Source organism: Ptychodera flava, chromosome 18, assembly GCF_041260155.1.
Source record: "Ptychodera flava strain L36383 chromosome 18, AS_Pfla_20210202, whole genome shotgun sequence".
NCBI classification, from domain to species: Eukaryota; Metazoa; Hemichordata; class Enteropneusta; family Ptychoderidae; genus Ptychodera; species Ptychodera flava.
This window is the reverse complement of record NC_091945.1, coordinates 15,652,041-15,667,812: the sequence shown is the minus strand read 5'-3', so window position 1 is coordinate 15,667,812 and position 15,772 is coordinate 15,652,041. Positions and strand designations below refer to the sequence as shown.

The following is a 15,772-nucleotide window of genomic DNA, read 5'->3' as shown; positions in this document are numbered from 1 at the left end:
TGTCGTATTATTCATGGTGCATGTTAAGTCATATTGATTAATTCATTGAAGTGGAAATAATTTCATTAAAATGCAATTAGTGACAACAGATGGGGTGACACAAATGAGCGTATTGTTTTGCAGCTTATTTAAAATCATTATGTTGAATTTTCATAGCCGAGTTGAAGTTCCAGTCCTCAACAGAAAAAAGTTGCTGTTTTCATTGCAGTCATGTCTTTTCTATGTTAATCTAGTTTACATGTTTGACAACATCGCTGTGAAAACTTGAGTAAGTTCCAACAGTGTCATTGGAAAAAAGTGAAATTTATTGAGTAGTCAATAATTAACAAGGATGATGTGGAAATATCTCAGAAGATGATGCAATCTGCAGTAAAAGTCATGCAATACTGAGTGAAATCCAGAATGGGAAAACATTTTCCGTAATATTCGTCATATACTCACGATCCATGTTATTGGATGAGAAGGAAGCTGTATCAGTGTCACCTTTCTGTCAATGATCTTACTTCCAAATCCGTTTTCACAGTTACTAAGTTTGTCAATTTTCTAAATTTAAACAAGTCAGGAAACTATCTCACTGTGAGTCATATTTCATGAGGGAATGACTAAAATATAATGTCTATTAATATCTGAAATTGATATTGCTGATAACAAAAAAGCTTGGACTATTTTACTAAATAACTGATATAAATTTGTTAAAATTGTCAAAAAATATTTTTTTATTATGTTGATAAAAATAGTTTGTATCTGTGTGAGTGTCATATTCTTATGTATCATCTCACCATACTACCATCAGTATCGCTGTATAAATTCAACACACTCTACCAACCGTTTCAAAATCCAACATCATTTATACCAGCATTTTACATCTATCAATTACGTATGCTAATTTTTAAAACCTTATAGGCCCATTAATGCCCGCTAAAATCACCACAATTAAGTAACACAAGCAACGTATAATAAATAACACTTAAAATGGGCTCTCCAATGCAATAACATGCCACTTTGAACAGATAGTTTGCTGAACAAGCTGATGAGAAGCTGTCAGCACTGATATACTTGTACCAGAATAGCAGTAAAAGATTCAGGAAGGACCTTTGACAATTATTAGCATATAGATTCAGAGCAAGAATGCAAGATGACGTTAAAGTACTCCATGGGGATCAGCAGTCAACTGAATCAATGCATACTATTTACATTGCATTGCATTGACTCTTTCAATCTTTCTATTATTCTCATTCCGACAGCATTCAGCGTAATGACTTCCAGACCTAGTTTCTGTTGCAAGTCTTATTGAAAGTAAAATTGTCGCAGTCTGCTTCACAGATTTCTGGCAATCCAACTTTCCTTCCTTGCTTTGTTACATCTATACTTATTTACCATAAATTGATCTTTCTGTTTAGGAATTTGTAGTGAAATCACTGTTTGCAGTTTAGTTTCATGATTGCAAATTAGTCAACCACTAAAAAACTACAGCTTCAGCTATAAAAGGGAGAATTTTTTCACTTTCATTAAAATCACAGATTTTCAACTGTACTGAATCTAAGATGTGTATGATGTAGTCTTACTTTTTTGGCCTGCCTCTTGTTTTGAGGTTCCTATGTTCCAGGCCAACCATACATTTGACAAAACAGGCAATAATAACACTGAAGTTTGAATAAACCATAGGTTTGTTTTTAGATAACACTACTCAAAGACATCAATACTTTGTTAATTTCTTGAAGCAAAGACCATACATTTTACGGCCCATAGTACTATTTATTAATATTTTTAAAGTAATTTGTGTTCAAGTTATGTTTACTCAAAATGCAGTATTTCTTTCAGAACAGGATCTATTTTTACTAGAAGAAACTTACTGTTCGATTTCTACCAAAAATTATAAAAACCCTTGAGTGATCTTACCTGTGTATTGACTCTGTTTTTGTCACACTTTTGTTGACTTTTGTAGATTTGAGCGATGTTGTAACTTACCAAAAGGATGGTGTTACAAATTATTACAGAATGGTCGTAGATGAAGAAAACTCACAGCTTATTGTTGGAGCCAGGTAAGTTTCCTTTCAAAATATCGGACCGTAGAATTTTGAAAAACATTTCAGGCAAATTTACAATGCTAATTTGATATGAAAGATTATGTTTAAATGGATTCCTTATTTGTTTAAGTTTTATTTCAGTAATTTAAGAAACACTTTCTATGGTAGCTGGCGGCAATTGCACTTTCAGGCTATACATTTGTCAATACTTTGCCAATTAGCTTGCAAATATCAATTCTTTCCCCCTTCATCTCCTTCAAAATCCTCTTTAAGAAAAACATGTTCCTTCAATTTCACAAATATTTTCTTTTTAGCTCATTTCACCCTTGGGCCATGTCTTTAAACAAACTTTTGTTGACTGGGATTAGGATATTTAAGTCTAAAAAATGTGGAAAATTCTGTGGAAATTTCTTCAAACAAAATATTGTTAGTTTGAAAATTTCTAGTTATGTACCCTGGCATTGACTACAGTATATTGAACTGGGAGTGATGACATTAGGTCACTGTACTATGACATTTGATCGGATAAATATGACATCAGTACCAGGATACCAAGGGCAAAATATAAACCATCCAAGTACCGTTCATAGATGAAAAATGCCATCCGTCATTACATATTGCTCAGGAGATTTCATTACACTCTTAGTTGACGTAAGTATGTTTGAGGGTTGGTCACTCAACACAAGTATTGGTCTCTTGTACCAAGCTGTGTGTTTTGGCCGGAAATATACAGAAATACGCAGAATACCTCTTGCTGTTTTTATGCTAACATGTATGGAATGCAAAGATCACTGTGCATACAGATAAAATATACATACAGGTTTATAAGTATGTTTGCATGTATCATGTATGTGTATCTCCTACACACTCAATTTGTTTTTCCTTTTGATATGTACAGTTGTACAAATCTTTCTAATTCTGTAATACATAGTAACAAAACATTTAAATACAAAGAAAAAATGCAAGTCTTTATTTAGCAGGTTTCTATGTTTTCAGTCATTGAATTAGTTACAATTTATTAGAGGAGCAATAAAGTCTCTGAATTTCTTCTGTGGTAAACAATCAATGGTTATTTTGTCATCCAGTGATTATATTTCAAAAACTTTAACTTTACAGACAGGATAAAATGCATCAGTGAAATTGTTTTCAATACGGATGTGTGAAGTGTTAATCTTATCAAAGTTGAGACACATTGATTCCAAAATGTCAGATCAAAAATTCCCTGAAATGTCAGGAAATGTATCAAAATGATCAAATGTAAACACAAACTCCCTGAAACCTAAATATTACAACTTTGCCAGTATGGTTGAAAAACAGGCTACCACAAAATGTGCTTTGTTGTTGTTCCGTTTGACATCCAAATTTGACCAATCCAATTAACATGAAGACTTTCTGCTAATCTCAAAATCAAATCATGAGAAGGTAAAAGGTAATTTACAAAAACCATAAAAATAATCTTGTTAGCAGGGACAGTGTATATCTTGACATCTATTTGATTTGCACAGAGACTATAATTGATGTTGACTTTCTGCAAAGATGATACTGCCAATTACTGAAGCTACGAGTGCATTGCCATGTTCAGTTTTCTTTTCCAAATAATTCTGCCAGTGGGAGTTAAAACCTTGAAAAGTCTAGAACAAGACTAAAGGGAAGCCCCACTATTTGCACAGATGATGAAGTCTGCATCCTGGCTTGAAGTGAAGCTTATCATATCCCTTGGAGATCTGAACCATACTTCCTTCAAATAATTGCTACCATTCGGTGAACTACTGGTCCTTAAAATTACCCCATGGTCTCAAAATCAAAATGCAACTGTACCCAGTAGCTCAAACTTGTTGAAACTACCATTTAGCAATTCCTTACACTTACAGTCACCAAATGTTTATTTCTACACTGACCTGCCTGGCAGTATTAAGGTAGTCAATGTTGTTTTTTCCAAGCCTTTCCTGAGAAAGTGGGATTTTTGTATCATAAAGACAAGGTACCAATGTCACATGGTTTCACATAGGACGAACAACTTTACTCAGTAGCTCTAACTTGTTGAAACTACCATTTAGCAATTCCTTACAGTCATCAAGCATTTATTTCTACACTGACCTGCCTGGCAGTAAGGTAGTCAATATTGTTTTTTCCAAGCTCTTCCTGAGAAAGTGGGATTTTCGTATCACAAAGACAAGGTACTAATGTGCCATGGTTTCACGTAGGATGAACAATAAGAGAGTTAATATTTGGTCATTCATTAATACCCAAATTCACTGTTTGGGCTGATGATGAGTCACACATAAATCAAGAAGGATTTCCTTTCTTTTTTTCTCTAAATTGAACATTTCCAGTTTTCATGAAACAATTGAGAGGAAATGTGCCAGTTTCAATTTCAAGAGGTTGGAATCGTGGCAAAGGAGTTTTAAGTGTCACATGCGCTGATTTTACACATAATGTGTGTGGAGAAGCTATGACGTCCTTGTGATATAAATAGGAGGATTGACAGTTGTAAACCAGTTTTTCATATGTAAAGTTTTGACAGTTGGCTTTCATCTGCTGCAGGGCTGGTGACATCACTGTTCTCACTAAAACACCTTCTGTTTTTCCAGATAGATAATCATCCTGTGACAATGCTATGACTAATGAGCAATTTTGAGGAGAGCTGTTTTTGAGCCTTGACCATAATTAATAGGAAAAGGACTGTCTATGCACAGACATTTGTAATCTTCTTTAGTAGCTTTGATGGAGACCAGATCTGATGTCAGTTCAAAATCCAGGAGATCTTGGAGAATCTGATGAAGGGAGGATTCACAGCCCCTCTTTCGAAATCATTCCCTGTTCAGTGTGCCGTTTTCAGTGAAGTGCAATCGGAATCCATGTTTTCACTTGCGAAATGAAATGTGCCAGGGTATTTTTCAGCAGCTGAAATGAATAGAACTATATAGCAAAGCACACTGTGGATACTGCAGTTAACATGCAAATGATCAAAACATGTCTTGTTTTCAGAAGCTTTAATCACATGGTATTTCTTCACAAGGAAAGCTTAGATGGGATAAAGCTTAGCAGATTCCGCCGCTGGAAAATCCAGTGGAAAATACTGTGTAACGATTCCAGGCTTTTCAGGTTATAATTTATACCACCGAGCACGCAGGGATGTCATTGTTTGTGAGACTTATGATACCAGGCTGTGCTCAAACTGATCTGTAAAATGCTCATAGGAATGTTGAATTCATCACACGTGTGACTGTAAGCAGTTACATTTTTGTGTGACTGTGAGTGATCAGGATAACATGAAGAAATAACATTGTAGCGTGTATCACAAAGTTTTGCGATTTGATGCTTTTCAGCTGACCAGCCTGTTCAAAGTACTTTCTACCAACTTGTTTAACAGATGTATTGAATCTGCAAATGGTATAAAATAAGTTTCCATGCTGTGGGTTTCAGGTGTATAATTCAGTTTTCTTGATTATTGTAACACATGGATAAATAGCTATTGCACATTTCCTGTATTTGCGACCGTCTGAAAGTACTCGGCTCACTTTTCCAGATTGTCGTCACATCTTGAAAAACAACTACAGAACACATCCTATCTTTGTGACTGTAGAACCAGTGACTTGAAACTGAAGGTCATTAGCCTTCTGATGTAAACGTGTTGGTTTTCGTCAACTTGCAAATCTATACTTCCATCGCCCTGGTATCCAATATCAAATAAAGCAGAGATCTTGATGACGTATGTTTCTTGGTACTCTTTCAACATGCATGTGAAGTTGGAAATATGCTCTATAATATATTATACTGGGTATTACTGGAAAAAATATGTACCCGTCAAACCCTTTTCCAAAAACTAATTGTCGTAAATGCTTAGCATGTAAAAGTTAGTAAATTTCCTCAGCATATTGGAAATAGAGTGTAGGCAGATATGAATTTTAGTATAGAATGGTTGCCTACTGTGAAAAGCATACATCAATGGATGAACTTTTTGCCTGTGATCAAAAGACAAAAACACATTCTACTATTAACAGTATGGTTTACAAACATGCATTTGCTTCTGATGTAGCGAGTGAGCAATATCTACCAGTGTAGTAGACGGAGTCCTTATTTTATTTGCCTGATATCCTGTAACTCTCACCATGGAAACAATATATTGTTAAAGTTGATGCGTGAAACATCTTTTGAAGCTATGAACAAGTATCTGGTGAAATTGATAGCTGTTTTGTAGTTCTGCAAGAATAGCCAGCCTGCAGTCATGTGTATCTTTTGTTCTATTTGCCATTATCTGTCGCACGGACCTGTTTTCTCTACAAAATCAACACTCTTCACAGAATAACTCACTTGCTTTCACTAAATAGCTTCTAACTTTGCGTACAGAATTTGTTGGAAATGAGTATTTATAAAGTGTAATTTGAATTTTTACAACTTTGTTTACTTTGGAAGCATGATTATGCCAATTTAGCAAGTAATTTACCCAAAGTTACAAATACAAATGATGTGAGACCAGCGTATGTAGAAGTTGGTTTAATTACGAGCTGGGAATAGAAAACAACAATGCTCAAATCGGCAAGAATAAAATGTGATCTTCAGAACAAAATAGGCAGACTGGTACAATGGCAGTGTGGAAAAGTCCTTGGAGGCAGATTGTGTTGATACAAAGGAAACAAATTATACTGTTACCAGTTATAGGAATTGACATAACACATCTTGTAACAGAACAATCTATAGAAAAACAAACCCATTATCAAATGTTTCTTATTGAAAGGAAAACGTCAATCACGATTCAAAGTTTTTCCAAAAGATAGCTTTCACATTTGAATTCCTTTTCTCCCCAGTCTATCGACTGTTGTTGAAAATGGATTCGTGTGAAAGGACCTTTAGAAGAATTCAGTGAATTAATTGACCACAATTACAATTGTGTGTCCTTTTCTGTAAGCTCACAAAAAACGTTTTCTTTCTTCATAGATATCAACTTCTGCCATCCTCAGTTTGTTTGTGTGATTTTGTTTCCCATAGAGAACAAAAACCAGTGATATATGTCACAATTATAGCCGTTTGCATCCCAATAGTTTCATGTGTGGTGTGACGTGGTCAAGCTACTAGGGTTCAGTTAGCCTGTAATACCCATACATAGTGGAAGGCACCAGAGTGTAAAAGTAAAATCATGTTACAACTGCTCGAATACCAAATGGTGACCCACTGTTGCTGCTGTGACGTACATCCAGTGATGTTGATATGTGAGAGAAACTGAGATACTGGATGTTTGCCAATCACGCTGTAGTGTGTGCATGCTATTTGCATAATCAAAGTAGTGCAGTCACCAGTGTCCAAATTATTGGCTTTCCTTTCTGTGTGTTTAAGTTGTGATGGAAATCCAAAAATAGTATTGGTACTAGCTACAGTGTATTTTGATTCCCCGTGGCTAAGTGTAATAGTCCGACACTTGTACATGAACTTTTGAAATTGAAACCAGGACAAAAAAGTCAATTACAATGGTGTTTTCACACTTGTAAAATTATTGCTTCACAGCTTGAGTACAACTGTTTTGATTGAATTCATTAAAAAGTTATAATTATATCAAGATTGTGCGTGTCTTTCCTGTGTTGTTCTGATTTTCAATTTCAATGTTACTTTGTCTTTGATGTGGTACCTTACTTGGGTTTACATGTAATTATATCTTCAACCACAGTGTTGCCTTTTCCCCTGTTTCTGAAAAAGTTGTGATTTGGTAACAATGCTATATCTGCCTTCATTGGAAGTCTCGTCTGTTGCTTTTAGTTATCAGTACCCTTATCATTTCTTATGTTGCCTTAGACATGTTTTAAATTTCTCCTTTCTCATAAGTTGCTTATAAGGATATTTAAATGAGCAGAAGAACATCTGTAGCATTGCCTATCCACTACCAAGGCCTGATAAGTTGTACATGTGCAAGCACATGCTGTTTGAATAGGCTGGCCCTGTATGACAGAGCTTTATGTTTTACACACATTGTGCATTGCCAAGTAATTTTTGTATTAATTTTTTTTTTTTCAATTTTTTTAAATATTTTACTTGATTTCTGTGTTTTGTTTCTTTGCAGAGACCATCTCTTTAAACTATCCATGGAAAATCTTGAAGAAATTGAGGTTTGTATACCACTTGTCCTTTTGCCAATAAAATGTTAAGTAACTTTATCATAAAATTAGTGCAATATAGGTGTTTCTCAATAAACACATTTATGTCTGTGATGTTGTCTTTGTAGCTGATGGTGTGAATTCTTGCAGTATAGAATTGGTCATCAAAAAGTTATGTCATGATTCGACAAATCTCAACCCTAATAATGAAGCAAACATTTGATCAATCATGGAGAGCCTTTCTTTACCTTGGACCAAAGCCAAGTGTTTGTATTCCCATGATATTGGAAGGTGTGAGGGAATGCTTGCATGCACCTGTGATTGGGGCTCAGACTGCATTGACTACTGCTGCCGTGCAATTTGTGGATTCAAATCCCAGTGGAAGTGTGAAATTTCAAATACAACAATTCAGTGTCTTCTCTTATTCAGAGAGTCTTTGGTTATCATACTAAACTACAAAATTTTAGTTCTTTGATATGATTACAATGAGTTAACAATTCAGTGTCTTCTCTTATTCAGAGAGTCTTTGGTTATCATACTAAACTACAAAATTTTAGTTCTTTGATATGATTACAATGAGTTATAAGTCGTTCAGCAAAACTTTTGCAAATTGAAGACCAACAACGTTGATGTTCAGCATTCCATTGAGCTGACGCCACCAGGAGAGTTCTGTGCTGTACAATAAAAAGAAGAAAAACAATCGATAAATATTTATCAAACCAGTCTAAGGTACATTGCAAGCAAATACCAAAGAGGTATCATATACATTATCTAATGGCAGAGTGCAAGGGATCTTTTGACACCACAGACAGTTATGGATGTTGCTTCTGGTTATAGCACGATATTCCACTCATGTGGTCTGCCAATTTGCATAGTAGTCTGATAGGCAAACTTGCTACATGTATGTATGATATATGTCTGTACTGCATGAATCTTGATCTGCCAATCAAAATTCACAAATTGAGATTAATGAATCCATACGGAAAAGACTGCATAGGATTGTATAGACTTCTATACCTCATAGATATTGTATTTATATCTATAGAAGTTCTATAGAAGTTTATAGAGTTTTGGCCCCATTTTTGGTTGACTTCTTTATAAAAACAGGATACCGTAGAATTTTATAGAAGTCTACAGAACATATTTCGTAAGGGAAGATTATGAATTCGGAATCTTTGCGTCATATGTCTAAAATTTCACCTATTATTTTCAGTTTAGGAGGTATGTTACATGTTAAAATGCCCTCCAGCTTAAACTCCTGTTTATGATAGTGCTGTAGAACTGTTGCATGGTGTATGATAGATATTTTCGGCTAAAAGATAGTAGAACTGGGCCTGTAAAACAAACTTACTGGCAATAGAATATGAGGCCTGCCAGACATTTTGTCTGCGGCTGCAAAACAATCTTCATCCAATAAATCAGCAATAGATTACATCCAACCTACAGTTAAACATCAGTCCAATTTAAGATATACCATTTTGATGTGTTGAGCTCGTAAAACAATAAACTTTTGGAAGTGGGGTTTACTCGTAATATGAATTAGTATGCTACCAAATTTGGTCAACTTTTCATGTTAATTGACTATCACAACTTCTAACTGTGTCAACTGATGTAGCTTCATGATTTTCCAGTATCTCCATTCAGTAGTGATGATTTAAAAAAACTTGGAGTTTGAACTCATTTAACAGAAATGTTTGTTTTCACAGTTTTCAGAAGCAGAAAGACTGTGTACTTTGACAACAACAGTCAATCATACGCTAACAAATCACCATTGAAGTCTGACATGACTGAGATATTGAGAAAAATAATCTAATGTCAAGGTTGATTCAGCCAACCTTTTACAAATTTAGCAGTTTTGAAATTTGACATATGCACCTCTTTTTTTGTGGTAAACACCATGAATCAGTGTATATAAAGATAAAGACCAGAAGCGAAATGGCCAGGTGCTTCCACATTTCCAAATACTATAGGGCTTTTGAGCATGTTTACGTGAGTCACTCACTGTCTGGTTGCTACCTCAAACATTCAAAACAAAATCACATTAGTCACCCATCTTAATGTTACACAATGCATGATCCTCAGTATATGAATATTCTAGTAGTGGGTCACGGTTATCATATTTTCATATCCAAATTTTTTCATTGATACATGTACATTAACAAATACATACATTGAGCCTGAAGTGTTGTATTCTTAAGTCAAATTGATAACACATCTGAAATAAGGTTGAAGTACACCTGTTTCTCTTCTGTTGATATTTCAAAGTCTCCCCAGAACAATTAAAGTCAGGCCATTCTGATTTCAGGGCCTATTTGTTATACACTACAATCTGACAACTCAGAGATCCGGTTGCCAATCGGGTAATTAATTACATTCGGAGATATCCTTATCTATCGATTGATTTGGTATTTTCATGAGGAATTTGTGAAAAACAACTTTTCCAATATGCGCACCTGGTATTTGAATAACACTAATCAATTGATGGATATTCAGATACCGTTGTGGTATCATACTGCAGTCTGGTTTCTATGACAAACAGCTAGCATTTGTTTCCGCCACGGTCCCTCCACAACTTAAATTGTTTGTCAGAACTTTGTCTGTCATTTAATGCAATATGTCTTCTCAGTAAACTTGAGCTAGATGTGGTGGCTGATAAGATACCGGTTTAAAATGTACTGCAATCAGTTGATAACTGAATTTTTCTGTAGTGATATGAGACGAACTGTACTTGAACCATACCAAGCTCTATTAGACGGTTTAGGAGCACTATTAAAGTAGTTACCAGTAGTAGACTTTACACTTTCCCAGAATGCATTGCATTGGTTTGTTTTTTGATCGATGACTTCCTGTTGCCGGAGGAAGGGGCCCACAGTCCATGTAGCTGACAATGAGATGCAAATGATATGCGGTTAAGGTCTCCTCTACTAAGGGACTGGTCAGTTTCTTCGGCCTGGGGGGGGCCGGTGGATTCATGGGGGGGGTCACCCTGTTTTTGACTTTGGTGATAGGGGGGGTCACCATGTTTTTGAAATGCCCAATAGGGGGGGTCAGTGTGTTTTTGAATTTCGACACAGGCTCATCATTGCCTAAAATGCATCGTGTCAGCCACAAATTTCATCCAGTTGCATTTTTCGGCGCGCCCTTCGGGCACGTAACTTTAATAATCAGATATATTTTTCAACACGCCCAACTTTAACATATCAGGCATACATATATCAGAGATATATGTATGTTCAATATTTTTCAGCATGCTCTTCGAGCACATTACTTTAATATATCAGACATTTTTCAGCACACCCTTCCTGTGCATTACTTTAATATACAAGACATATATATCAGAGATATCAGGATGTTTCATATTTTTCTCCGCGCCCTTCGGGCGCCATACTTTAATAAATCAGAGAGATATGCCAGAGATATCTTGATGTTTGCTAAGTGAAAGTGCACTGTTATGAAATCTGCATTTCATATGAAAAGCATGACAAATTCCTGATACTTTTCTGTTCTCTCTTTGAGAATTCAGTATGAGAAAGCAACATGCACAAATATCAATGATACAAGAAAAGGTCATCTCAGACTCTGCACACATCAGATTTGGCTAAAATGCCTCTCTATGGTTCCTCAGGAGATTTAATTGGACGGCTTGCAAGTCTTAACACCCATCAAAGTTTTTGATTTACTGCTTTTTCCAGTTTGATATTAATGATTGACATCCATTTCTGTACAACAGTTCAGGACATCTGGTTAAGCATAGAAAGTGTGAAATACATTCACAGCTCATTCAAAATGTACTGTATTCAAACTTTAAGATTGACACTTTGACATTCCTATCTTACAACTGACATGCCAACAATTTCATTAAAACACAGAATGACAGTTAAAATATAAATGTATGTAAAATATAATATATATATTACAGTATTATATTATATACATATTACAGTTGTCCCTATGGGGGGGGGTGGGGGTCACCCTGTTTTCAAAATTTGGAATAGGGGGGTCACTCTGTTTTCAAAATTTGGAATAGGGGGGGTCAGCCACTTTTTGACGTCGGCAAAAAATAATCCACCGGCCCCCCCCCCCCCCCAGGCCGAAGAAACTGACCAGTCCCTAACTTTCAGCTGGTTGCTCACGTTCTACGATTTTTATAGTATTTTATACAAAGGCACAGACTTATTCTACCTGCAACTTAAAACTGATAGTGATTTTGTAGCTCATTCTTTACTATTTTTCATAGTTTTTGGTAGCCGGTAACAGACACTTCGAGTTCGTGTCGGCTACATGGACGATCTGTAGAGGAAGGAGTGGCCATACAATGAATGGGATTATTGGGAAACACAGTTTAGCATGTTACAATGCATGTGTAACCACTTGTATTCCTTTGTCCATAACTTGACCCAGATACATGGACCTGTGTGGGTAGGTTTTCAAAAAGAGCTGCGTAATACCATAAAATTAAAATTTGAGATTTAACCCTTTCACCACCATGGTTTGTCCCAAATCCATTGTTTTCTATGGTAAAGTTGGACCTGTATACAGGGAACTGGGGGTGAAAGGGTTAAAATCAGAGATACGTATGTAAAGAAAGTTATGTCCAGTTGCAGAGCAAATAAGTTTCATTTCCATGATGCATCTAAAATCTACTTCTCTAGATGTCATGTTAAGGATTAAGTTTAAACTGGAGCACAGTGTAAAACAGGAAGGATTTAAAAAGCTCTACACATCCATTATTCTCATAGGGCTCTGCGTTTTACAGTACATCCTTTGTCTCGGACTCTGAGAAATTTGTTCCTGAATAACTAGCGTAATGTCACAGAGCCTTCTAGACTTCATGTTAACACAGAGTGTACACCCTGTAAGTGGCAAGATTAGGAATGGGTTTAGGCAAGATTAAATGCTCCTGAAAATGTTAAACAAGAGACGGCTATGTCTTGAGAATACTTTGGTTACCATCAAATATGGTCCTCATAGCTTGCTTTGGTGTTAGGGTCTACTGTAGGGAAGCTTGCCGACTGTGCTAAAATACACAAAATGTATACCCTGGTGCCAAGCGAAATTAATATCATTGGATTAGCCAGTCCCTATCCAACTGGGGGACACATGGTTAAAACGTGTATGTGGAATCACTGTGCCTTCCACGAGTTTATTATGAAATTTACCCTTCTCAAAGGTAGAGTCTTGGAATGCCTGCCAGTTTTCCAGGACAGTGATGTGTAGAATTTTTTATGGCAGGATCTGTTGATGGTAATGAAAAGTTAAACATCAGTATCTCAGCTGTATAAGTATTGTCTTTTGAACTGTAATTTGCACCTGTATCTTCGCAAACATGACAGCACCTCTACCTTTTAAACAGAACACAAAAAGATTTTACTTCATGTTGGCACATTCTTTGGGGGAAAAGCGTCAAAATTGTCATTCATATCTCTCACACTTCAGTGTTGTCATTTAGAGGCCAAAGATTGTTTTGCAGGGTGATTTGCAGCAGTGTAATGTAATTTGAATATTCTGACAGTGCGTATCTATCATTATTTAAAGCCTCGGCAACCAAATACTGACCTACATCTGTTTAAAATGACATGGATAAACTTCTTAATCAGCTATTAAGATTTATCAAAAACCTTTCTCTGAAACAAAGTAGCTGAATTTGTACCATGCCGTGCCTAGAATTTTTAACCATCTTTGCCTTATGTTAGAAAAAAAAAAGTAAAAGAGTGTTAATTTAAGCATCTTTTGTAGCGTAACCATTGTTGTTGTTGTTAGTTGTTGTTTTATTTTGCGTGTCGATGACATTTGAAGGATTGCAATCCCATTGAGTGCATTCAAGAACATAAACATTCCTTGATGTTGTAGAAGCTGATGTGTAAATAAGTCTTTTGTGATGACTAAATCGGCTTTCTCTTTATCTGCTGTATTTTGCAAACAACTCAGGTTGTGGAATGGCAAGCAGACGCTGATGCTGTGGAGGAATGCCGACTCAAAGGAAAATCTGAGGTAAGCTTGTCTGTATTCCATTGTTGCTCCGATCAGGGTTTGAGCTGATCTGTATGTGATCACATGTGCTATTGATAGTTTTCCAAGCCATTGCAGGCTGGATTCTCCCACATTGAAAGTTTCAAAGCATGCCATCTTCTTTCCAAGCAAAATTCCACATTTTTACCGTTCCTTTATAACGTCACAGTAGATTATTTTGGTGATCTATCTCATGTATATATAGAAACTCTGCCTAGATTTAAAATATGACCATAAAGTATCTCTAAAAGTTATCTCAGTATTACTATATTTTGCTTTGCATTTTGACCTGGAATGCACTGCTATTATTCTTTATTTGACCTCTTCACATGCTTCATAACCACCTAATTTTGGACATGCCCAATCCAAAAATGTGAAAAGATAACACACCCAAACTAGAGCAATTTAGGAAAAAAAAAATTATCATTGTCTTCAGTTAAATGCTCTAAGAAAGTGAAAGTAAGTGATATTAACTCTTTCCCTTTCCTAGAGCATTTAACGCTCAATTATCAGATATGGCAAAATGTAATATGAAACTCTTTGTTAAGCAAAGTGAGTTTATCTCATTGACTGGAGATTAAATTCCCTTCATACATTCTAACTTTGTATTTGTGAGATTCCAGACTGTATGAGTCATATATCGTGATTTTAAAGTACTTTATTTGATGGAAAAGCTCATAAATTTCATGTATCACTTCATTAATTTTTTGGCCACAAAGTCTGATTTACTCCCTAACTCTTCAAATAAGGGCAGTGTGCAAAAGTATTTATGTAAGAGGCAAGAAAGTGGGATCCCCATGGCAACAGCCAATGGGAAACAAGCAACTAGTCTGAACTTGTGCAGACAAAGTTGTGACTGCATTGTAATATTTAGCTGGATATGAAAAAAGTAATAAATGTATATAACGCATACAATGAAATGTGTAGAAATGTATATTATGTAACATAATATATTTTACAAAGATTTTAATTTTTATGATTAATCGAAAAGAGAGATATAGTTCCCATTCAGTCTCTTTGAACTAAACCCACAGCGTTCTGATGTGAAATACTGTGATTGACAGCCAACATACTCTGCCGGCAAATCAGTTGACTTTTGAAAAGGTCTACAAATCCTCAAGAATTCTTTCAAATCTCAAGTAGGTCAGCTTTTAGCTTAAAACATCATTGAATATACCAGATCTTCCAACTCAAAATTTAGGTTGCAAAATTGTTTGCCAATTCAGAAAAAACAACACTCTGTTAGTGTACTGAAGTTACTGTATTAGGTCGTGCCTAAGGAAACATTCCTATTACATGAGAGTCTAACATGAAGTCGTGTAGTTTCAGGGTCTGAAACCCTGCATAGCCCGGAATACAAGGTTAATTTCAGACTTTGTAATTTAACCAATTTTACATCGCAATGACAGTGCCTACTCGTTTGTCTGCACTTTGTCAAAGACAGGCAAAGATCTATCAGATAAGATGAATGATGTTGTATATTTGTTAAAACAGATTAATTCAAGTTTAGAGAATAAATGTTAAAATTTGTGGAAACATACACTTCTGTGCAAAATGACGCTTCCGCTATTGACCAATACTTTGGAACAGACTTTATAATTCTGTGATTTACTCTGTCATTTGTGTATTTGTATAATTCAACAGCTCCAG

At 35.6% G+C, this 15,772-nt stretch overlaps 1 protein-coding gene across 3 annotated transcripts in view; it reads left to right on the top strand.

Annotated features, from left to right (window-relative positions):
- Positions 1-15,772, top strand: part of LOC139116964 (semaphorin-5A-like) — a 54,416-nt gene that overhangs the window by 8,318 nt on the left and 30,326 nt on the right. For all 3 annotated transcript variants that reach the window (XM_070679719.1, XM_070679717.1, XM_070679718.1), the window contains exons 3-5: positions 1,946-2,042; positions 8,080-8,125; positions 14,042-14,104. In XM_070679719.1, coding sequence (XP_070535820.1) covers positions 1,946-2,042; positions 8,080-8,125; positions 14,042-14,104 — 206 coding nt within the window. The remainder of the gene's footprint in view (positions 1-1,945; positions 2,043-8,079; positions 8,126-14,041; positions 14,105-15,772) is intronic.